General features: G+C 39.5%; 1 protein-coding gene across 1 annotated transcript in view; it reads right to left on the reverse strand.

Moving 5' to 3' along the window:
• Positions 1-6,291: 6,291 nt before the first annotated feature.
• Positions 6,292-24,605, reverse strand: part of RAD51C (RAD51 paralog C) — a 64,787-nt gene continuing 46,473 nt past the window's right edge. The window contains exons 8-9 of the mRNA XM_074388089.1: positions 22,993-23,053; positions 6,292-21,095 (exon numbers count right to left, since the gene is read on the reverse strand). Coding sequence (XP_074244190.1) covers positions 20,964-21,095; positions 22,993-23,053 — 193 coding nt within the window. The 3' untranslated portion in view covers positions 6,292-20,963. The remainder of the gene's footprint in view (positions 21,096-22,992; positions 23,054-24,605) is intronic.

Here is a 24,605-nt window from a genome sequence, read left to right on the forward strand (position 1 = left end):
TTTTCATATAATACTGTATTCTAAATCCCTGACCTGATACTGTTATTTTAAGATTAAGCGGGTTGAGCTCACTAATGTACATTATGGCATCATGTAAAACAGAGTTCCTCTCCTAGCTTGAGATTAAATAATACATGATATAAAAAATATAGTGAGTAATTGCACTTGAGTCCTCTATATTTTTTTCCCAAAGGTAAATAAAGATCCAATAAGTTTGTTTCCAGAAATGGTGAATGTATTTATGTGTTTTGTTTAAAACATTACCAGTGTAGAGCAGCTTCTCTATGAGGTGCCAACAAAGTCTTCAAACTCCTCATTTGTCTTCGTTTTCAATCCACCTGTTCATTTCCAATTCAGAATATCTAGAAAAGAAACTTCTTAGGCTGCAAACCAAAATGTCCAGGATTTTGCATTCCAACAACTGTTTAATATCTCGGAATTTGACATAATGACATTTAGTTCAAGAGTACGTAGCTGTCAACTGTAACAATTCATATCAAACTACGCCCTCCTACTTTGTAAGATAGCTGCTTCCCTCATCTAGATGACATTTATTTGTGACATTAATTTATGACTCAGCCCACATTTCAAAGGGAAGTGATATATGTTGGGGAAACAGTACTACTGAGAGTAAAAGAAAAAGCCCACACCTTTACATTACTATAAATGAGAGGCGTATTTGCTTATATTAATAAAGATATTCCTTCATAAAGATCAATATGGATCCTATTGCATCCATTTGACAAAGTAGCTTTGCCAGAAGGTAGCTGACAGCAGTGCTGAGATCTCAGAGCAGCCGTGTAGGATGATTTTGCCATTGTCAAGAAGTCTTTTAGTAATTATTTTGCATCAGTTTGCTTTCTTTGTCAGCTCTTTTCTTATTATACTTTCCTAATCCCCTTTCATACTAGGCTGGACATGGTCGTTCATGCCTGTAATCCCAGCACTTTGTGAGGCCGAGGCAGATAGCTTGAACCCAAGAGTTCAAAACCAGCCTGGGTAACAAAAACCAGGCTGTACATTTTTTAAAAAGAAAAAAAAAAAACATTGAGTTATGAAAAGCTTAATGTATTTTTAACATATTAAATTTTTTGAGTTTATTTTTTTCTCATAAAAATTATTCTCCCTCTAACCCTTCACTCTTTGGAGGAAATGCACAATGTCCTTTTGCGGACATTCATAGTAATATTTATAAGGTTAAAAAGAATTGTTGAGTTTGGAAGTTTCTTATATGACCCAGCAATTCCTCTCCCAGATATTTTATTCATAAGAAATAAAACATCCATCAAACACACATGCACATGCACACACCCCAAACACAAAACAAACTTGTACATAACTGCTCACAAAAGTTTCATTCACAACAGCTCAAACCTGGAAACAACCCAGTGTCCATCAACAAGTGAACAGATAAATTGGTGTATTCATACAATGGAATACTACTCAGCAATAAAAATAAATGAACTGCTGATAAACACAACATGGATAAATTTCAAAAACATGCTGAGCCAAAAAAAATCCAGGCATAAAGGAATACATACTATATAATCCCATTTGTATAAAATTCCTAAACAGACAAAATTAACCTATATAGTGGGAGAAAGCATATTCTTAGTGGCTGGGACCGATTTGTGGCAAAGGAGTAAGAGGGAACTTTGTGAAGTGATGAAAATGTTCTCTATCTTGACTGGTTAGTCACATGGGCAGACTCATTTGTTAAAAATTATTGCCAGGTAGGGTGGCATGTGCTTATAGTCCCAGCTACTCTGGAGGCTGAGGCAGGAGGATTGTTTGAGCTTAGGAGTTCAAGGCTACCATGTGATATGATTGCACCTGTGAACAGTCACTACACTCCAGCCTGGGCAACATAGCAGAATCCATCTCAAAAAAAAATTTAAGTGTGCATTTAAAATAAGTATACTGTATATTATACTGTATATAAATTACACCTCAATAAAGTTGACTTTTAAAGTTAAAAAGAATTGATTACTGTATGAGTCCTTGCCCTTTTTCTCCTCATACCTATTCCTTCTCCTCCTGTGTCCTGCTCTGTATTGTAGGAGGGCTGACCCTTTCAGGCTGTATTCACTAAGCTACTGTGACAGCTGACTTTCACCTGGGATTTGTCCAGTGGTAGGCATTGAGAAGAAACTGGAAGGTGGAAAGAAAGGAGAAAAGCCCTGTTCCCTAGCTGGGTCCTGAGGCCTTATGCATCTCCTTTACTGTAGCTTTCCTTCCTGTGAATATGTTCACTGGGATTCTAGCTTTTGCCGGAGTCCTTAGCCCCTGAACTCCAGAACAACATCTTCCCCAATTTGTCCCTTAGCCTAGGGATGATAGCAGCTTTCAGGTTTCTAATCTTTTAGGACTTAGATAAGTGAATCCTTTTTGGCTGTTTAGCTTTTCCATCACTTGTGTAACCAATTTCCTGCATTCTCTGTTTTTTGTTTTGTTTTTGTTTGTTTTTGAGACAGAGTCTCGCTCTGCCACCAGGCTGGAGTGCAATGGCACAATCTTGGCTCACTGGAACCTCTGACTCCCTGGTTCAAGCGATTCTCCTGCCTCCGCCCACCGAGTAGCTGGGATTACAGGCATACACCACCATGCCCAGCTAATTTTTGTGCTTTAGTAGAGACGGGGTTTTGCCATGTTGGCCAGGATGGTCACAATCTCCTGACCTCGTGAACCGCCTGCCTCAGCCTCCCAAAGTGAAATTACAGGCTTGAGCCACGGCACCCAGCCCATTCTCTGTTTAACTACATCCTGACTGATGTATTAACAAATAATGTTTTAAGGAACTATAAAATTGATTGTATATATGAAAGAACTATAAATGAGTTAAGTAAATTAAAGTTAAAACAAGTTTAGGTCTCCAAAGGGGCTACTGGAACACTGAGTTTACTTGAAGTTAGCAGTGAACTATTTCCTGTAATTAGAAGAATAGGTTGCCAGGGGTTCTGGGGGAGGGAGGGAAGAATGAATAGGTAGAGCACAGGAGATTTTTAGGGCAGTGCAAATTATTCTGTATGATACTGTAATGGTAGCTACATATCATTATATATTTATCAAAATCCATGGAATGTTCAAGAGTGAACCCTGCTGTAAACTATCAACTTTAGTTAATAATAGTGTATCAATATTGGCTTATTAATTGTAACCAGTATACCACAATAATGCAAGATGTTAATAGGAGAAAATATGTAAGTGAGGGGAGAGGGCATATATTGGAACTGTCCTTTCTACTTTTCTGTAAGCCTAAAACTACTCTAAAAAGTCTATTAATTTTTAAGGTTAATAAAATATTGGATATGTAAATAATTGATGCTTATAACCAAGAAATCTATTAAAGCTGATTTTTAAAAAAAAAAAAACAGTCTGTAACTTCTAAATTTATCTGCAGTTAATATTAGCTTGGGGCCTGGCACAGTGGCTTATGCCTGTAATCCCAGCACTTTGGGAGGCCAAGGTGGGAGGATCGCTTGAGTCCAGGAGTTTGAGACCAGCTTGGGCAACACAGTGAGACTTAGCCTCTACAAAAAATAAAATTAGTCAAGCATAGTGGCACATCCTTGTAGTCCCAGCTACTTGGGAGGTTGAGGTAGGTGGATTGCTTGAGCCTGGGAGATCAAGGCTGCAGTTAGCCGTGTTCACACCACTGCACTTTAGCCTGGGCAAGAGAGCAAGACCCTGTCTCAAGAAAAAAAAAAATTAGCTTGATTACGCAAGTCTGGAATATTCTGTCTATTCTGTTCTAAACTATGCCTGTTTTATCTATAGGCAAAAATAGAAATGTTATTTTGAGAAAACTCTCAATTTTGATTTGCTAGTTGTAAAAAATCATTGATTTGAAGCTAATATTGTATCTCAAATAGTAAAACATAGTTTATGTTAAAATATTGGCATTTTATATTTTGGAGAGAGTATAATAACAAAGTCTATATAGCTCATATCCCATGGCCTAAAAATTAATGCTTATGTACGTGTTTAAGGCTAGGCCTAATGATAAATATTAAGTTGCAAATATTAAAATGTATATTTTAAGAATGGAATGGAAGGATAACTAATATATAAATTAAGGGTGTCCACTCTTTTTGTTTCCCCAGGCCACACTGGAAGAAGAAATGTGTTGGCCACACATAAAATACACTAACAATAGCTGATGAGCTTAAAAAAAAAAAAAGTCCATGCATAAACCTCATAATGTTTCAAGAAAGTTTATGAATTTGTTGGGCTGCATTCAAAGCTGCCCTGGACTACATGTGGCCCATGGGCCAAAGATTGCACAAGCTTGATATAAATAGTTTGTTGTTGTTATTGTTGTTTTTGAGACAGAGTCTCACTCTGTTGCCCAGGCTGGAGTGCAGTGGTATGATGTCAGCTCCACTGCAACCTCCGCCTCCTGGGTTCAAGTGATTCTTCTGCCTCAGTCTCGCAAGTAGCTGGGACTAGAGGCATGTGTCACCATACCTGGCTAATTTTTGTATTTTTAGTAGAGATGGGGTTTCACCATATGGCCAGGCTGGTCTTGGAACTCCTGACCTCGTGATCTGCCCACCTCAGCCTCCTAGAGTGCTGGGATTACAGGTGTGAGCCACCATGCCTGGCCAATAGTTTTTTTAACATATTAATTTGACTATGTTGTCAAATTGACTAGTAGGAAGCAACAGAATACCTGACAACTGAAAAAACTGAGCAACAGAGAAATGTTTTCAAATAGAAATTTCTTCCTGTTCTACATCCCAGATTAATAATTTAAAAATCATTTTCATTTACTGCCAAAAATATTACAGCTACAATAATTTTTTATTCATTTTCTGTTGCTGACTAATATGGCATATTGCAGCAATAATTCAAAGCTGTCAAAATTAAAACTCACATCATGTAATAACTAGCCCACATGTACTGTATTTTACTAGTTTTAAAAAGCAAAGAGGTAAATCCCCAAAACAGATTCTAATTTTTTTTTGTTTTAACCATTAATAACAATCTTTCTGTTTATCTAGCATGGTTCTTTGAGTAGCCAAAATTATTTAACTTATTATGATATACTTACAAAAGAAGGAGAGGGCAGGGGTTGATGGTAATTTGATGGTGGTACTATAAATGGCTAACATGTGGTATGTTCCTTCTATAATGAATGGTTCTTCTAAAATACATTGACGTTATTTTAAAAATCCACTGCAACCTTCTGCTACTAGTTTTCACATTACAAAACAAAACAAAAAGTGCTTTACGGGGGCAAAACTTTGGCTTTATTATCTAATTTTTAATTACCTTTATATATTTATTTAGAATAAATACATGCAAGAATTCACAGTGATATTGATCATGTCCTATTTTAGTCAGCAGATTCCCATTCCTCACTCTGGAGCATTTTTCAAAAAAATGTAGCTTTTAAAAATGAAAATGAAACTGTTAACTAAATATGAAAACTTTACAAAGGTATTTTTTTGCTTAGATAATACTGAATATTTTATTATTACTTAAGCTGATGGAATTGAGCCACAGTGACATTTGTGACTAGAAGGGAAGATGGAAATGATTCCATTAACCTAGAGTGCTGTAACATATGGTAATCATAGGTGGTAGAATAGCTGTGTCGGACAAGGGTTGAGGTAAGCCATGTGGCACAGACATTATCAATTACCACACATGGTAACCATGCTGACACAATGTATCTTTTCCAGAAAGAAAATGATTTGGGCATATGAAGTAGTTTGCTGCCTTATGAAAGAGTGATCTATAAATGACATATCTGGCACCAATTATAGCACACACATGGTATCCAATCATTCTGCAAGCTGAGGATTAAGATTTGATGAACCTCCATATATCTAAATAATAATACAATACATTGCAGTTATTTGCATGAAGGCAGCAAATCAAAATATATGTTCAAACTGAACTTGAGTCCTTCACACATGAAATTATTAATTTATAAAATATCCTTTTAAATTGTCATATAAAATTCTAGAATTGGCCAGGCCTGGTGGCTCACACCTGTAATCTCAGCACTTTTGGAGGCTAAGGCGAGTGGATCACGAGATCAGGAGTGATCAAGACTAGCCTGGCCAACATAGTGAAACCCCAACTAAATACAAAAATTAGCTGGGTGTGGTGGTACATGTCTGTAATCCCAGCTACTGGGGAGGCTGAGGCAGGAGAATCTCTTGAACCCAGGAGGCGGAGGTTGCAGTGAACTTAGATCATGCCACTGCACTCCAGCCTGGGCAACAGAGCAAGACTCCATCTCAAAAAAAAAAAAAAAAAAAAAAAAAATTCTGGAATTTTGTATAGCTGGAAATACACAATGCCATGACTCTTTAAGGTTATAAAGCCTATGGGCAAAAGTTCAAGATTAGATCTAGGCTATAGTGGGAGATGGAATTACAATTGTATGTTCTAAGTATTGACAAAAATACTGAATTTAGAAAGAAATATAACCAAAACTGTGTTTTAAGAAAATACAGGCCGGGCGCGGTGGCTCAAGCCTGTAATCCCAGCACTTTGGGAGGCCGAGGCGGGTGGATCAAGAGGTCAAGAGATCGAGACCATCCTGGTCAACATGGTAAAACCCGTCTCTACTAAAAATACAAAAAATTAGCTGGGCATGGTGGCGCGTGCCTGTAGTCCTAGCTACTCAGGAGGCTGAGGCAGGAGAATTGTCTGAACCCAGGAGGCGCAGAGGTTGCGGTGAGCTGAGATCGCGCCATTGCACTCCAGCCTGAGTAACAAGAGCGAAACTCTGTCTCAAAAAAAAAAAAAAAGAAAATATAATATGCAGACATTCTTTCAGATGAATACAGGATGGATTGAAGAAGAGAGACTGAAGGCTGGAATCTGTTGGGCAATGGGTGATAATGAGAATAGAGAAAAGAATGGTGTCAGAAACGAAAATGAACAGAAAAAGCTAAAAGACACTGGACAAGAAGATCTGAGATTCTAAGAAGGCACCTAAAGACACAACTTGGGAAGATCTTGTAACCCACCCAGAGAGGCTCTCAGGCAGCTGTTTCAGTTATCTGTTACTATAAAACAAACTACCCCAGGCTAGTTTCAACTCCTAGGCATAAGAGATCTTCCTACACCTCCTCCCAAAGTGTTGGGAATACAGGTATGAGCCACCTTTCCTGACCAGCAGGTTTTTTATTTGAGAAAATTCTACATGTACTGATATAAAAGCTAGATGCAGAACAATGTGTATATTATTTGAGTACTGAAGAAAAAATATAGTTATATTTTAGAAACAGAATAGCTCTGAGAGGTCATAAGAAACTGGTAATGTTTGCCTCCTGAAAAGAAACTAAGGACAATGACTCAGAAACAGGAGACAAAAGAAAACATACTTTTCACTGAATTTTAAATCTTATGCTTTTATAATTTAAATCCTATACAAATATTACCTAGGAAAAAAATTTAATTAAAACACAAATAAGAAACAGCCAGAAAACACTTTTTCTCTTGAAAAATTGATACACTTCTTATCATTAGACCAAGACTATTATATAACCAATTATTTTCATCTTTGCCTTGGTTTGTAAGAATTCCTGATACAAATTCTCATTAATTGGCTCCCCGGCTTTTGTCTTTTATCTTGTGTATTTTTTATTTTGAAAGTAAGTAGGACATAACTTCTGTAATTTCTCAAGCCCTTTTGAAGTGAGCCCAACTTTTAAATCATCATAAAATAAACTACACATAAAATCAGAGTAATGGTAGGTAAAAGCTTATATCTTAACTACACATAATGGGGGTCAAATGGATGGTTGAAACATAAAAGGACATCATCGGATATCAATGGCACACAAAAACCGAAAACAAGCAAAGGAATATACTGTGGTCAAAAACACATGATATCTTGTCAACATATTTTATGCGAAAATCAGTTTTGAGGGAGCAAAATGTTCTGTAAATTTTAACAGTAACAGTAAATTTAGGCACTGACGTTAACTAAAAATACATATTATGAACAGCCAGCCTCTCTTCTGCAACTCAATGTTGTTGTTTTATTTTTTAAAGCAATAGAACATTTCAACATTACTCTCAAAACTGAAATGTGATATATTGTATTGGGATCCCTAATATTATTGATTTTGAAAATAAAAGTATATAAATGTCACTCCATGTTTTCAGTATTGATCATTTAAAGTAAATATTTAATATTGGCTCTACAAAAGCAAAACCCATAAAATTTAGACCAATGAATTTAGCAATCATTTAGTCCTATCCTGTGTGAGAAATAAGGTGAAGACATGAGAAAATAAAGGTGCCAAATCTGGCATGGCTTGATAATGTCTGAGCTGCAACGAAAATGCACATCTTCCAACTCTAGTCCCATGTACTTTCTACTACATTATACTGTAATTTTATCACTGGTTACAAATGGTTTAGTAAGAAGGTTATCAATAATAAAAGCAAATGCAGTAGAGAGAAAAATAAGAATAGCTAATACACGAGCCGGGCACAGTGGCTCACATCTGTAATCCCAGCACTTTGGGAGGTAGAGGTGGACAGACTGCCTGAGGTCAGGACCAGCCTGACCAACATGGCAAAACCCTGTCTCTACTAAAAATACAAAATTAGTTGGGCATGGTGGCGCATGCCTGAAATCCCAGCTACTTAGGAGGCTGAGGCAGGAGAATAGCTTGAACCTGGAAATGGAGGCTGCAGTGTGCCAAGATCGTGCCATTGCACTCCAGCCTGGGCAACAAGGAGTGAAATTCCATCTCAAAAAAAAAAAGAATATGTACGAGCTAATGTACGAGCCAGGCATGGTGGCTCATGACTGTAATCCCAGCACTTTGGGAGGCCAAAGTGGGGGGGATCACTTGAGGTTAGGAATTCAAGATCAGCCTAGCCAACATGGAGAAACCCCATCTCTACTAAAAATACAAAAAATAGCTAATTGTGGTGGTGCGCACCTATAATCCAGCTATATGGGAGGCTGAGGCATGAGAGCTGCTTGAACCCAGGAGGAGGAGGTTGCAGTGAGCCGAGACTACACCACTGCACTCCAGCCTGGGTGACAGAGTAAGATTCTGTCTGGAAAAAAAAACAAAAACAAAAAACGGCCAGGCATGGTGGCTCACACTTGTAATTCCAGCACTTTAAGAGGCCAAGGCAGGCAGATCACCTGAGGTCAGGAGTTTGAGACCAAACTGGTGAAACCCTATCTCTACTAAAAATACAAAAATTAACCAGGTGTGGTGGTGGGAACCTGTAGTCCCAGCTACTCTGGACGCTGAGGCAGGAGAATTGCTTGAACCCGGGAAGCAAAGGTTGCACTGACCTGAGATCGTGCCACTGCACTCTAGCCTGGGCAACGTAGCAAGACTCGGTCTCAAAAAAAAAAAAAAATTAGCTAGATGATGTGTATTTGGGAGGCTAACCTGGGAGGAGGGCTTGAGCCCATGAATTGAAGGTTGCCATGAGCTATGATCACATTAATGTACTCCAACCTGGTGGCTCATGTGTGTAATCCCAGCACTATGGGAGGCCCAGGCAGGGGCAATGCTTGAGCCCAACCTTGGCAACATGATGGAACCCCATCTCTACAAAGAATACAAGAATTAGCTGAGTATCATGGCATGTGCCTGTAGTCTCAACTACTTGGGAGGCTAAGGTAGGAGGATTGCCTGAGTGTGGGAGGCTACAGTGAGCCATCATTGTGCCACTGCGCTCCAGCCTGAGTGGCAAAACAAGACCCTGAGTCAAAAAAACAAACAAGGCCGGGAGCAGTGGCTCACACCTGTAACCCCAGCATTTTGGGAAGCCAAGGTCAGGGGGATCATGAAGTCAGAAGTTCGGGACCAGTCCCCAACATGGGGAAACCCCTACTCTACTAAAAATACAAAAATTAGCCAGGTGTGGTGGCAGGCTTCTGCAATCCCAGGTACTCAGGAAGCTGAGGCAAGAGAATCACTTGAACCCAGGAGGCAGAGGTTGCAGTGAGCCAAGATCATGCCACTGCACTCCAACCTGGGCAAAACAGCGAAACTGTCTCAAAAAGCAAAACAAAACCAATCAAAATGTCCACCAAATGTCCATTAACATGGCAGTCTAAGCACGGTGGCTCATGCCTGTAATCTCGGCACTTTGGGAGGCCGAGGCGGGCAGATCATGAGGTCAGGAGATTGAGACCATCCTGGCCAACATGGTGAGACCTCCGTCTCTATAAAAAAAGAAAGAAAATAAAGAAAAAGAAAACAAGCAAAACATGGCAGTCCTCAACCTTTTTGGCTCCAGAGACTGGTTTCAGGGAAGATAATTTTTCTATGGACCAGGGGCAGGGGTATGCTTTTGGGATGATTCAAGCATATTACATGTATTTTGCACTTTATTTCTATTACTATCACATTGTAATATATAATGAAATAATTATACAACAAGCAGTGACAGCCCTGAACTTGTTTTCCTGCAACTAGATGGTCACATCTTGGGGTGATGGGAGACAGTCACAGATCATCAGGCATTAGATTATCATAAAGAACATGCAACCTAGATTCTTTGCATGCGCAATTCACAATAGTGTTTGAGCTATGAAAATATAATGCCACCACTAATATGACAGGAGGCAGAGCTTGAGCAATGAAGAACAGCTGTAAATACTGAGGAAGCTTTGCTCTCTCCCCAGGAACTCACCTCTGCTGTACAGCACCAGTCTGTGGCCTGCAGATTGAGGACACCTACATTAACAGATAAATGGATAAACAAAATGTATACTACTAGTCTCTTCTTACCCATGATTTCACTTTCCACAGTTTCAATTACCTGAAGTCAACTAATGTCTAAATATAGTCAATGAAGAATTCCAGAAATAAACAATTCCTAAGTTGTAAATTGTGCAATTTTCTGAGTAAAATGATGAAACCTTGTACCATCCTGCTCTGTCCTGCCTGGGACATGAATCAACCTTCTGTATATGTTACCTGCCCTGTTAGTCACTTTGTCTTTTTTTTTTAAAGATGGGGTTTCACCATGATGGCCAGGCTGGTCTTGAACTCCTGGCCTCAGGTGATCCACCCACCTCGGCCTCCCAAAGTGCTAGGATTACAGGTGTGAGCCACCGCACCCGGCCTCTGTTAGTAACTTTGTAGCTGGCTTGGTTATCAGATCAACTGTCAGGTATAAGTATGACAGTGTTTCTGTTTAAGTATCCCTGATTTTACTTAATAATGGTGACAAATTGCAAGAGTAATGATGCTGGCAATTAGGATATGCTAAAGAGAAGCCATAAATTTCTTTTTAGTGAAAAGGTGAAAATTCTAGATTTAGTAAGAAAAAAACGTTATGCCAAGATTGCTAAGAGCTATAGTATGAATGAGCCTTCTGGCCGAAAGCAGTGGCTCTCACCTGTAATCCCAGTACTTTGGAAGGCCAAGGCAAGTGGATTACCTGAGGTCAGGAGTTCAAGACCAGCCTGGCCAACATGGTGAAACCTCGTCTCTACTAAAAATACAAAAATTTGCTGAGTGTGGTGGCACGCACCTGTAATCCCAGCTACTCTGGAGGCTGAGGCAGGAGAATCGCTTGAATCCGGGAGGTGGAGTTTGCAGCGAGCCGAGAGCCTGCCACTGCACTCTGACCTGGGTGAAAGAGCAAAACCGTGTCTCAAAAAAAAAAAAAAAAAAAAAAAAAAAAGGAACGAGTCTTCTATCCAGGGAATTGTGAAGAGAAAAATTCATGTATCATATACATAGAAGTGTGGTACTATCTTTGGTTTCAGGTATCCACTGCAGGGGTCTTAGAGTATATCCTCCTTGGATAAAGGGGGACTACTGAGGTATATACATGCAATGGAATATTATTTAGCAATTAAAAGAAATGAAGTTCTTATATATGCTACAAAATGGATAAACCTTAAAAACATTATGCTAAGTCCAGATGCAGTGGCTCATGCCTGTAATCCCAGCACTTCGGGAGGCTGAAGCAGGCAGATCAACTGAATTTAGGAGTTCAAGACCAGCCTAGGCAACATGGGAAACCCTGTCTATACAAAAAATACAAAAGTTAGCTGGGCACAGTAGTCCCAGCTACCTGTGCCTGTAGTCCCAGCTACGCTGGCAGGTGATGCAGGAGAATCGCTTGAGCCCAGGAAGCAGAGGTTGCAGTGAGCCAAGACTGTACCATTGCATTCTAGCCTGGAAGACAAAGCAAGACCCTGCCTTAAAAAAAAAATCGCTCCCCCGCCACCAAAAAAAAGAAAACCAGCATTATGCTAAGAGAAATAACTGAGACACAATGAGAACAATATTAGCTGGGCATGGTAGCATGGACTGTAGACCGAGCTACTTGGGAGGTTGAAGAGAGAGGAGGCCTTGAGTGCAGCAGTTCAAGGCCTGTGTAACATAGCAACCCCGTCTGAAATAAAAATATTGTATAATTTCTCTTTATATTTACAGTAGGCAAAATCAGAGAAACAGAAAGTAGATTAAAGATTACCAGGAGCTGGGGGAGAGTGCAGAATGCAGAGTTACTGTTTAATGGGTACAGAGTTTTTGTCTGGGGTGATGAAGTTTTAGAAATTACTGGTGATAATTTTACAATATTGTGAATGTAATTATTGCCATTTAATTGTATATTTATAAATGGTTAAAATGGCAAATTTTATGTATAGTTATTTTACCACATTAAAAAAGTAAAGCCAAGAAACTATTAATTTTATATTTGTAATCAAACATGCTCATAAACACCGTCCTATGCATGACCGTAGTATTTTCATCTGACCATTTGAAAAATAGAATTTGTTCATATCACGTTGGGATCACACAAAAAAAAAAAAAAAGAAAGAAAAAGAAAAAAAGAAAAAAACCCAGAATTTATTCCAAATCTTATTTGAAATATTTATTATTTCAACAAGCGGTTAAATGTGTGCTAGACATTGAATGGATGGAAGGAAGGAAAGTTGAAAAGCAGGCAGGCTAGCCTATCACATCCACCTTACAGAGCTGCTAGAAGGATCAAATGAAATGATCTAGAAGTGTTTATTTATTTTGAAATGGAGTCTCGCTTGGTTGCTGAGGCTGGAGTGCAGTTGTGTGCTCTCAGCTCACTACAACCTCCGCTTCCCAGGTTAAAGCGATTCTCCTACCTCAGCCTCTCGAGTAGCTGGGACTACAGGCATGTGCCACCACGCCCAGCTAATTTTTGTATTTTTAGTAGAGATGGTGTTTCACCATGTTGATCAGGCTGGTTTTGAACTCCTGACCTTCAGGTGATCTGCTCACCTTGGCCTCCCAAAGTGCTAAGATTACAAGCATGAACAACTGTGTCCAGCCAAAGTGTTTCATAAATAATTAAGAACCATATAAATATGTTTTAAGTTGCATATCCCCAAAATTGAAGCTAAAAATACAATTTATTTTTTCTAAGAAAAAATACTTCTGAGCTTTTAATTCCATACTTTATTTTACATCTTTTTTTTTTTTTTTGAGATGGTCTTGCTCAGGCTGGAGTGCAGTGGCGCAATCTCAGCTGACTGCAACCTCCACCTCCTTGCAAGCTCCAACTCCTGGGTTCAAGCAATTCTCCTGCCTCAGCCTCCTGAGTAGATGGGATTATAGGCATGCATAACCATGCTTGGCTAATTTTTGTATTTTTAGTAGAGACAGGGTTTCACCATGTTGGCCAGGCTGATCTTGAACTCCTCACCGCAGATGATCCATCCACTGTGGCCTCCCAAAGTGCTAGAATTATAGGTGTAAGCCACCATGCCCAGCCTATATTTTATATCTTTTTTTTTTTTTTTTTGAGACAGAGTTTCGCTCTTGTTACCCAGGCTGGAGTGCAATGGTACCATCTCGGCTCACCGTAACCTCCGCCTCCTGGGTTCAGGCAATTCTCCTGCCTCAGCCTCCTGAGTAGCTGGGATTACAGGCACGTGCCACCATGCCCACTTAATTTTTTTGTATTTTTAGTAGAGACGGGGTTTCACTATTTTGACCAGGATGGCCTTGATCTCTTGACCTCATGATCCACCCGCCTCGGCCTCCCAAAGTGCTGGGATTACAGGCTTGAGCCACCGCACCCGGCCTATATCTTTTTTTTTAGACAGAGTCTTGCTGTGTCGTCAGACGCCAGGCTGGAGTGCAGTGGCGCAATCTCGGTTCACTGCAACCTCCACCTCTCAGGTTCAAGCAATTCTTCTGCCTCAGCCTCCCGAGTAGCTGGGACTACAGGCATGCGCCACCAAGCCCACCTAATTTTTTTGTATTTTTTAGTAGAGACGGGATTTCAACATGATCTTGATCTCTTGATCTCATGATCTGCCCGCCTTGGCCTCCCAACGTGCTGGGATTACAGGTGTGAGCCACTGAGCCCAGCCTATTTTATATCTTTAATAACTTATTTGGGATCAGAGTGATTTTTCACAGGCATCAGAATAGGTTTCTGAAAGCAGAGCAAATTTCAAATTGATAGTATTTGTTTGTTCTTCTCAGAATGAATAATTTTTAAAGTAGACTCTATGAATAGTCTGTGTTGTACGAACTGTGCCCAAGTTATGGTAAAACACAGTTGACACAAAAAACTTTGAAAATAAGTTTTTCAGTGTATGTATGAATATACTTATGTGTAAATGAATTATCAGAAAGGGTGATCATAGCAATGGCACACAAAAAAGTAAAAGGCAATATATATCTTTTATATTTGCCATACTCACCAAAGATGAAACCTGGATGCAATCAGTGGTTTGCCAGGTGGTGAGATTTTAACCAATTTACTGATGTAGCATTAGGCGGCAAGCATATATAAACTGTGGGACATAGGTGTACTATTACATCTTGAGTTAAAACCAAGTAACAGAAAATGCTAAGAGAGCTGGGCGTGGTGGCTCATGCCTGTAACCCCAGCTTTTTGGGAGGCCAAGGCGGGTGGATCATGTGAGGCCAGGAGTTTGAGACCAGCCTGGCCATCATAGTGAAACCCCAGCTCTATAAAAAAATACAAAAATTAGCCAGGCGTAATGGTATGTGCCTGTAGTCCCAGCTACTCAGGAGGCTGAGGCAGTGAGCCAAGATGGTGCCACTGCACTCCAGACTAGGTGACAGAGCGAGAGAGTCCATCTCAAAAAAAAAAAAAAGAAAAGAAAAAGAAAATGCTAGGGGGAAAGTCTTTATATTTACATCTATTTCATAACCAAATAAGAAATAAAAATATTTGAAAAATAAAGCTTTCAAAAAGCTAAGAAACTGGCCTGGTGCCGTGGCTCACACCTGTAATCCCAGCAATTTGGGAGGCTGACTCGGGCAGATCACTTGAACTCAGGAGTTTGAGACCAGCTTGAGCAACAAAGTGAGACTCCGCCTCTACAAAAAACACAAAAATTAGCCGGGCGTGGTGGTGTACGTCTATATTCCCAGCTACTTGGGGGGCTGAGGTGGGAGGATGGCTTGAGTCTGGGAGGTAGAGTTTGCAATGAGCTAAGATTGCAGCACTGTATTCCAGCATGGGCAACAGTGCCAGACCCTGTCTCAAACAAACAAACAAACAAACAAACAAACAAACAAAAATAAAAAAAAACCCAGAAAACCGTTTACATTTTTTTTTTTTTTTGAGACGGAGTTTTGCTCTTGTTGCCTAGGCTGGAGTGCAATGGCGCGATCTCGGCTCACCGCAACCTCCGCCTCCTGGATTCAGGCAGTTCTTCTGCCTCAGCCTCTTGAGTAGCTGGGATTACAGGCACACGCCACCATGCCCAGCTAATTTTTTTTAGTATTTTTAGTAGAGACGGGGTTTCACCGTGTTAACCAGGATGGTCTCGATCTCTTGACCTCGTGATCCACCCGCCTCGGCCTCCCAAAGTGCTGGGATTACAGGCTTGAGCCACCGCACCCGGCCATTTATTTTTTTTAAATTAACTTTTTAAAAAATAAAGTAACAAAAAATAATAAAAAATAAAAGCTAAGAAACTGTCCTTCAGTTTCCTAAGTGGAAATGACCATCTATGAATGCAGCTTTTTTAGAGCCTTCAGATGAGACATGAATGCAATTTTAAAATGGTAACAAGTCTGTCACAGTGCTTTTCAAACTTTTTTTTTTTTAAAGCAGCTATCAGTTGATACTTGTGAGCACCCACAAAGGGCGATTTTCAAACTTTAATGTGCATATAATTCACCCAAAGATCATTATTTCTTGAATTATTTTGCTATATGAATTGAGGGGCTGAATAATGATTACTTTAAGATGTTTATAACTTAATCCCCAGATTTTATTATGTTATCTTACATGTCAAAGGGACTTTGCAGACATGATTGAATTAAGGATCTTCAGATGAGAAGATTATCCTGGAATTTCTTGGGTGGGCTCTAAATGTAATCATAAGTGTCCTTCTAAGAGTGAGGCAGGAGGAGTAACGGTGAGAAAAAGGCAATGTAACAATCAAAGCAGAGAGGGATTGGAAGGGTCTATACTTCTGAGTCTGAAGATGGGGCTATGAGCCAAAGGAATGCAGGCAGTTTCTAGAAGCTAGAAAGCCAAGGAATCAAATTTTCCCTTATACCCTCCAGAAAAAATGCAGGCCTGCTGACAAGCTGATTTCAGACCACTGAAACTGATTTCAGACTCCAGAACTGTAAGATAATCAATTTGTGTTCTTTTGAGCCATTAAATATATGGAAATTTATTACAGCAGCAATTAAAAAATTAATAAAAAACAATTTTTTCAGGTGAGGTCTTCCTAAGAATAAAAAGCAAAAAAAAAAAAAATTTTTTTTTGATTTCTTTAAAATGTAACTTATGCTGACTCCAAGGGACACCAGAAGAAAAGGAACTTACATGTTTATTTAAAGCATTGTTTTTAACACTAAAAGTCAAGTAACAACTAAAACTCCAAAAAGAAATTTTAAAATTATACACAACTATTCAAAGTTGTCATAGAGCTGGGCATCGTGGCTCACGCCTGTAATCCCAGGACTTTCGGAGGCCAAGTTGGGGGTGGGTCACCTGAGGTCAGGAGTTCGAGATCAGCCTGACCAACATGGTGAAACCCCACCTCTACTAAAAATACAAAATTAGCTGGGCGTGGTGGTGGGCACCTGTAATCCCAGCTACTTGGGAGGCTGAGGTAGAAGAATCACTTGAACCTGGGAGGCATAGGTTACAGTGAGCCGAGATTGTGCCACTGCACTCCAGCCTGGGCAAAAAGGGTGAGACTTGGTAAAAAAAAAAAAAAAAAAAAAAAAATTAGCTGGGCATAGTCATGGATGGCTGTAGTCCCAGCTACACAGGAGGCTGTGGGATGAGAATTGCATGAACCTGGGAGGCAGAGGTTGCAGTGAGCTGACATTGCACCACTGCACTCCAGCTGGGCAAGAGAGCAAGACTCTGTCTTGAAATAAATAAATTAAGTACAGTGTTATGATACTTTATAAAAAGAGATTCTAGAGGCCAGGCACAATGGTTCAGCACTCTGGGAGATTGAGGCAGGAGTATCACTTGAGCCCAAGAGTTTGGGAGCAGTCCAGACAATATAGTGAGATCCTGTCTCTACAAAATAAAAATAAATTAGCTAGGTGTGGTGTGCATGCCTGTACTTCCAGCTACAAAGGAGGCTGAAGTGGAAAGATCATCACTTGAGCCTGGGAGGTCAAGGCTGCAGTGAGCAGTGATCAATCATTCCACTGTACTGCAGTCTGGGTAACAGAGTAAGACCCTGTCTCCAAAAAAAAAAAAAAACAAAAAACAAAAAAAACAAACAAACAGAGAGATCAATCCTACCTTATCTTACCTATCTTATCTGATGCTTGGTAACACTGAGATTTATCACTTAACGCTTCATACTCTTGATTTTATGATTTGAGCAGGCAGAATATAAAATAATGGGCATTTGTTAAAATGATGACATCAATTATAATAAAATTATATGCTTTGAGGCCCATAAAAGATAGTCACAACCAGTCATTCTATGTTAGAAAAGTAATCTGAAGTTAGTCTTGGTTCATATCTTCTGTACTGGTGTAATTGTTAGCAGTGCCTGCTTTCACTCTCAAGTCCTGGTAAATGATGACTATTCTATATAATCAATTTCAGAAAAGAATAATTACACTGAAGTAATTTTATGAATTTACTGTTTAGTCTGTGATAGGAAATATCAACTATCACAAACACTTGGAAAATATAGTTGTCGCAGTATTTAATATTCAATTATTTAAATAATTTTGCAGCCACAAAAAAGAACACGATCATGTATTTTGCAGGAACATGGATGGCACTAGAGGCTATTATTCTTCAAACTAACGCAAGAACAGAAAACCAAATACTGCATGTTCTCACTCCTAAGTGGGAGCTAAATGATGAGAATTTACGAACACAAATTAAAAAACAGGTCTGGCATGGTGGATCATGCCTGTAATCCCAGCACTTTGGGAGGCCCAGGCAGGCAGATCACAAGGTCAGGAGTTAGAGACCAGCCTGGCCAACATGGTAAAACCCCTCTCTACTAAAAATAGAAAAAATTACCTGGGCATGATGGCGAATACCTGTGAGCCCAGCTACTGGGGAGGCTGAGGCAGGAGAATCACTTGAACCCGGGAGGCAGAGGTTGCAGTGAGCCAAGATCCCGCCATTGCACTCCAACCTGGGCAACAAAGCAAGTTTCCATTAAAAAAAAAAAAAAAAAAAAAGGAACCAACAGACACACACTGGGTCTACCTGAGGGTGTAAGTTGGGAGGAAGGCGAGAAGCAAAAAAGGTAACTATTGGGTACTGAGTTTAATTCCTGGGCAATGAAACAATCTGTATAAGGTGGGAGGAAGGAGAGAAGCAGAAAAGGTTAACTATTGGGTACTGACTTTAATTCCTGGGCAATGAAACAATCTGTATAAGGTGGGAGGAAGGAGAAAAGCAGAAAAGGTAACTATTGGGTACTGACTTTAATTCCTGGGTGATGAAACAGTCTGTATAACAAACCCCATTGACATGAATTTACCTATGTAACAAATCTTCACATGTATCTCTGAACCTAAAAGTTTAAAAATAAATATATAAATATGGCTGGGTGTGCAGGCTCACACCTGTAATCCCTGGACTTTGGGAGGCTGAGGTAGGTGGGTTACTTGAGCCCCAGGAGTTTGAGACCACCCTAGCGAACACAGAGAAACCTCACTAAAGATACTAAATATTAGCTGGGCGTGGTGATACATACCTGTAATCTCAGCTACTTAAGAGGCTGAGGCACAAGAATTGCTTGAACCCTGGAGGTAGAGATTGTGGTGAACCGAGTCTGCGCCACTGTACCCTGGGTGACAGAGCAAGACTATCTCAAAAGAAAAAATAAATAAAAATTTTCCCCTACAGGGAACCAAAGTAAATTTTGTGAGTGAGTTGAAAAGTACTAAGAGCCAGGTGCCAATATATATATAGTTTTTTTTCTTGGGATTCTCACTCTGTTGCCCAGGAGGGTGTGCAGTGGCATGATCTCAGCTCACTGCAACCTCCGCCTCCCAGGTTCAAGCGATTCTCTTAACTCACCCTCTGAAGTAGCTGGGACTACAGGTACAGCCACCATGCTTGGCCTAAGTTTTTATATTTTTAGTAGAGACAGGGTTTCACCATGTTAGCCAGCAGGGGGTGCCAAAATATTTTTAGGTGATTTTGAAACCATCACAAATCGAAATCTTTAATTTATTTAAGATTATTCAAAGAAAAATGTCAATATAACAACTATAATTCTAGATTGGATCATACATTTCAAAATATAGAAGGCCAGGTGTGGGGCTTACATCTATAATCCCAGCACTTTGGGAGGCCAAGACAAGAGAATTGCTTAAGCCCAAGAGGTTGAGACCAGCCTAGGCAACATAGTGAGACTTTGTCTCTACAAAAAAATTTAAAAATTCGCTGGGCATGGTTGTGCCTACTTGTAGTCCCAGCTACTCAGGAGGCTGAAGTGAGAGGACTGCTTGAGCCCAGGAGGTCAAGGCTACAATGATCTGCTGTGATCATGCCACGACACTCCAGCCTGGGTGACAAAGTGAGACCTTGTCTAAACAAACAAACAAACAAAAACAAAACCCAAAAAAACAAAAATGTAGAAATAAATGATTGTGATCCTATCAACCCGATTATTTTGGAAGATATATGTTCCAAACAATCTCTAGATGAGATAACAGCTCCAAAGTCCCCCTTTAATATCATAAAATGTCATAAAAAGCTAAACAAATGGCTTAGATTTTAAGATTGAGGTCACTAAAATCAGTTTGGTCACCTAAAATTTGTATCATACCCATAAAACTGAACAGAATAATATGCTGACTCATGATGCTCGCTTCTCTTTTATAATTATAAAAGCAGATCATCTAAAAGAAATATCAAACTTACATTTAAAAAGAATAGTTGGTCGTGGTGGCTCACGCCTGTAATCCTAACACTTTGGGAGGCTAAGGCGGGTAGATCACCTGAGGTCAAGAGTTCAAGACCAGCCCGGCCAACATGGTGAAACCCTGTATCTACAAAAATACAAAAGTAGCCAGCCATGATGGCAGGTGTCTGTAATCCCAGCTACTCGGGAGGTGGAGGTGGGAGAATTGCCTGAACCTGGGAGGTGGAGGTTGCAGTGAACAGAGATCTCGCCATTGCGCTCCAGCCTGGGCAACAGAGCAAGGCTCCATCTCTCAAAAAAAAAACCACAATAAGAATATGGGAAAATCTTTTCTTCCTAAGATTTTCTAGGGAACTGGTAAAGAAAGGGGTAAAAACAGTCTAAATGGTAAATTCAGAGTGGCCACATGAGATCAGCTTTCCACATTTGTGAAATATAATCGTCTCTATTGAATGTTACTGAAAATGGAAACAGGGTAAAATATAAATGCAGAATACTGCTTTACAAAAACTTTAAGAAAATCATATTCTTTAGTTATTTTTCCCATTCACTTCATATAATCTGGATTCATTCATGCCATAGTGTTTATTTATATCTTAAAGTAACAAGTCTATTTGTACACATTGATTTCACAGCATCAGTAAATTTATATACTTGGAGATTTGTTTCTGGGATATAATTCTTCCTCTGCATCTCGTGACCGTTTCCGGGTATTCAAGGAATCTTCTGTCTGCAATGAACATGCAGAAGTAATAACAGTATCTCTAAATCCCTGAGGCTGCAAGATAAAAAATATAAACATAAATATATGCTTTAAGAACATTTAAAGATCTATCTTCAAAATTTTTTTTTTTTTTTTTGAGACGGAGTTTCACTCTTGTTACCCAGGCTGGAGTGCAATGGTGCGATCTCCGCTCACCGCAACCTCCGTGCCTCCTGGGTTCAGGCAATTCTCCTGCCTCAGCCTCCTGAGTAGCTGGGATTACAGGCATGCGCCATCATGCCCAGCTAATGTTTTGTATTTTCAGTAGAGACGGGGTTTCACCATGTTGACCAGGATGGTCTCGATCTCTTGACCTCGTGATCCACCCGCCTCAGCCTCCCAAAGTGCTGGGATTACAGGCTTGAGCCACCGTGCCCGGCCTCAAAATATTTTTAATTAATTCGTAAGAAAGCTACTTTGTTCTAGGGCCAGGTTCGGTGGCTCACACCTGTAGCTCCAGAACTTTGGGAGGCCGAGGCAGGCAGATCATGAGGTCAGGAGTTTGAGAGCACCCTGACCAACATGGTGAAACCCCATCTCTACTAAAAATACAAAAATTATCGGGGCATGTTGGCGCATGCCTGTAGTCCCAGCTACTCGGGAGGCTGGGATAGGAGAATTAGAATTGCTTGAACCCAGGAGGCAGAGGTTGCAGTGAGCCAAGATCATGCCACTGCACTCTAGCCTGGGTGACAGAGCAACACTTTGTCTCGAAAAAAGAAAAGAAAAGAAAGCTACTTAGTTCTTGAGATAGATATTTATCACCCACTCTGAATGAAGAGGATAAACATCATGGGTATTTGTCTAAGCCTGGGCCATATTTGAATATTTTATATATACTTATTTACATGCATGCATGCATACACACACACAGAGAAATAACATTTTATTATAAAAATGTTCTCTAAAGGACAATCCTAACAAACTTTAAAATAGCTTTGTTAGAAGAACTGAAAGGAAATAACCTAAGTCTTCAATACTTTACAGATTTATTTTCATCATTAAATACTCTAAAGTTTTCCAACTAGGATATTTCAAATGCACCTGGATAGTGTAAAGTCTAGGTGGATAATTCAGTTTCAGAATCTCTATTTCTGTTTTTGTCCTTAAAAAAATGAGATAAAGCCAAGAGCAGTGGCTCATGCCTGTAATCCCAGCACTTTGGGAGGCTGAGACGGGCGAAGCACTTGAGGTCAGGAGTTTGAGAACAGCCTGGCCAACATGGCAAAACCCTGTCTCTACTAAAAATACAAAAATTAGCCAGGTGTGTTAGCACACGCCTGTAATCCCAGCTACTAGGGAGGCTGAGGCAGGAGAATTGCTTGAACCAGTGGGCCAGAGTTTGCAGTAAGCTAAGATCGCGCCATTGCACTCCAGTCTGGGCAATACAAGACTCTGTCTCAAAAAAAAAAAAAAAAAAAAAGAAAAATCAGATGCCAAAAATATACTTGGCTCTCAACATTATTGATAAATATGCATATTTTATCCAAAAAATATGTGTTCTATAATGTAAATTCACAGAAAAATTAACATCTTAAAGTGGGCTATATTTGGTGGCTACAATAGCTCTATAATACCTATGAGACCAAAATAAGTAATATCAGTATTTTTTCTTTTCTGGAAATCTTCAACAACTTTCCCTTTAAAGATTTTTAATATCCTGACATTACATATGGCATGGAACACACTACCCGAAAATAAGTATTTCCTCTGTTCTTAAGAATAAATTTCAGTCCATTTGTGACTACAATATTCTGTATATTACTATTTTGGGGACAATGTTCTAAGCATCAAAAGCTGTCCTCAAATATGCTTGCTGCCTACAGAAGTTAACAGAAGCAAGTTGTAAACTTGCTTCAGATAATTACTGCCCACCAATATAAAAATCCCACTCTAATCAAATAATACTGACTGTGATTTGAAACAGTACTGTGGATTCCTTCTGGCTGGGTGACTTGTACAATGTTGCCAACCTGCTCAAAGAAAAATAATACATACAAACACATGAACTTAATTAATTAAAAGTTCAAATGACCAAACTCATAATTTAAATGTATAGGTTTATTATAAATCTTTTTTTTTACTGTAAGGACAAAAAATAGAGAGAAATATTAAAATACACCCTTAAATACCTGTATGTATTTAACAGAGTTGTTTACATGAGTGAAATTTTAAAGCAATCTAAAAGTTCAATGACTGATTTAAATAAACTATCTTACATATGAAATATTAGTTATGCTAAAAACTAAAGGTGGAAGGCCAGGCATGGTGGCTCACACCTGTAAATCCCAGCACCTTGGGAGGCCCAAGTGGGCAGATCATGAGGTCAGGGGTTTGAGACCAGGCTGGCCAATATGGTGAAACCCTGTCTCTACTAAAAATACAAAAATTAGCTGGGGGTGGTGGTGTGCGCCTGTAGTCCCAGCTACTTCGGAGGCTGAGGCAGGAGAATTGCTTGAACTCAGGAGGCAGAGGTTGGAGTGAGCTGAGATCACGCCACTGCACTCTAGCCTGGTGCCTGGCGCCTGGCGACAGAGCAAGACTCTATCTCAAATAAATAAATTAATTAACTAATTAGCCAAGCACGGTGGCAGGCACCTCTAGTCCCAGCTACTCGGCAGGCTAAGGCAAAAGAATCGCTTGAACTCAGGAGGCAGAGGTTGGAGTAAGCCGAGATTGTGCCACTGAACTCCAGCCTGGGCAACAGAGCAAGATTTTGTCTCAAACAAAACAAAACAAAACAAAAAAACAACAAAACAACAACAAAAAAAACAAAACTAAAGGTGGAAGAAAATACTCAATGAGATAGGAAAGTATTAATAATATATTAAATAAGTTATACTGTATAATCTTATAAGTATGTATACAGACATCTAAAAAAATTGATGGAAGACTACAATCAAAAAGTTAATAGTTGTTATCGCAAGGTAAAGGTTGCTTGCTTGTATTTCCCAAACTGTCTCTAGTAAATCATGTATTTTTTTAATATGGCTGAAGAATTGTGATAATTTTTTATACTACAAATGAGAAACACTACTTCATATTATACCAATAAAAATAAGACAGGAAGACATTGTTTTAAAATGATATGGCTCATGTCTGTAATCCTAGCTCTTTGGAGTCCAAGGCATGAGGCTCGCTTGAGATCAGGAGTTTGAAGCCATCCTGAGCAACATAGTGAGACCCCCATCTCTACAGAAATAATAAAATAGAATGATTATGTCCCAAAAATAAGTCATGACAGAACAGTATCTGGGATTTTATTATGTCTTATACAAAATAATACAAAACTGAAAGCTGAAGGTAGCTGAAAAATTTCTAAGCTCTTATTAACTATATTCAAGTACTGTAACAGCAACAAATATAAACAAAAACCTTTAAAACTGCTTTTTGGCCAGATGTCGTGGCTCATGTCTGTAATCCCAGCACTTTGGGAGGCCAAGGCGGGAGGATCACCTGAGGTTGGGAGTTGGAGATCAACCTGATCAACTTGGATAAACCCCTTTTCTACTGAAAATACAAAAT

This window comes from Saimiri boliviensis, chromosome 17 (assembly GCF_048565385.1).
Source record: "Saimiri boliviensis isolate mSaiBol1 chromosome 17, mSaiBol1.pri, whole genome shotgun sequence".
NCBI lineage: Eukaryota > Metazoa > Chordata > Mammalia > Primates > Cebidae > Saimiri > Saimiri boliviensis.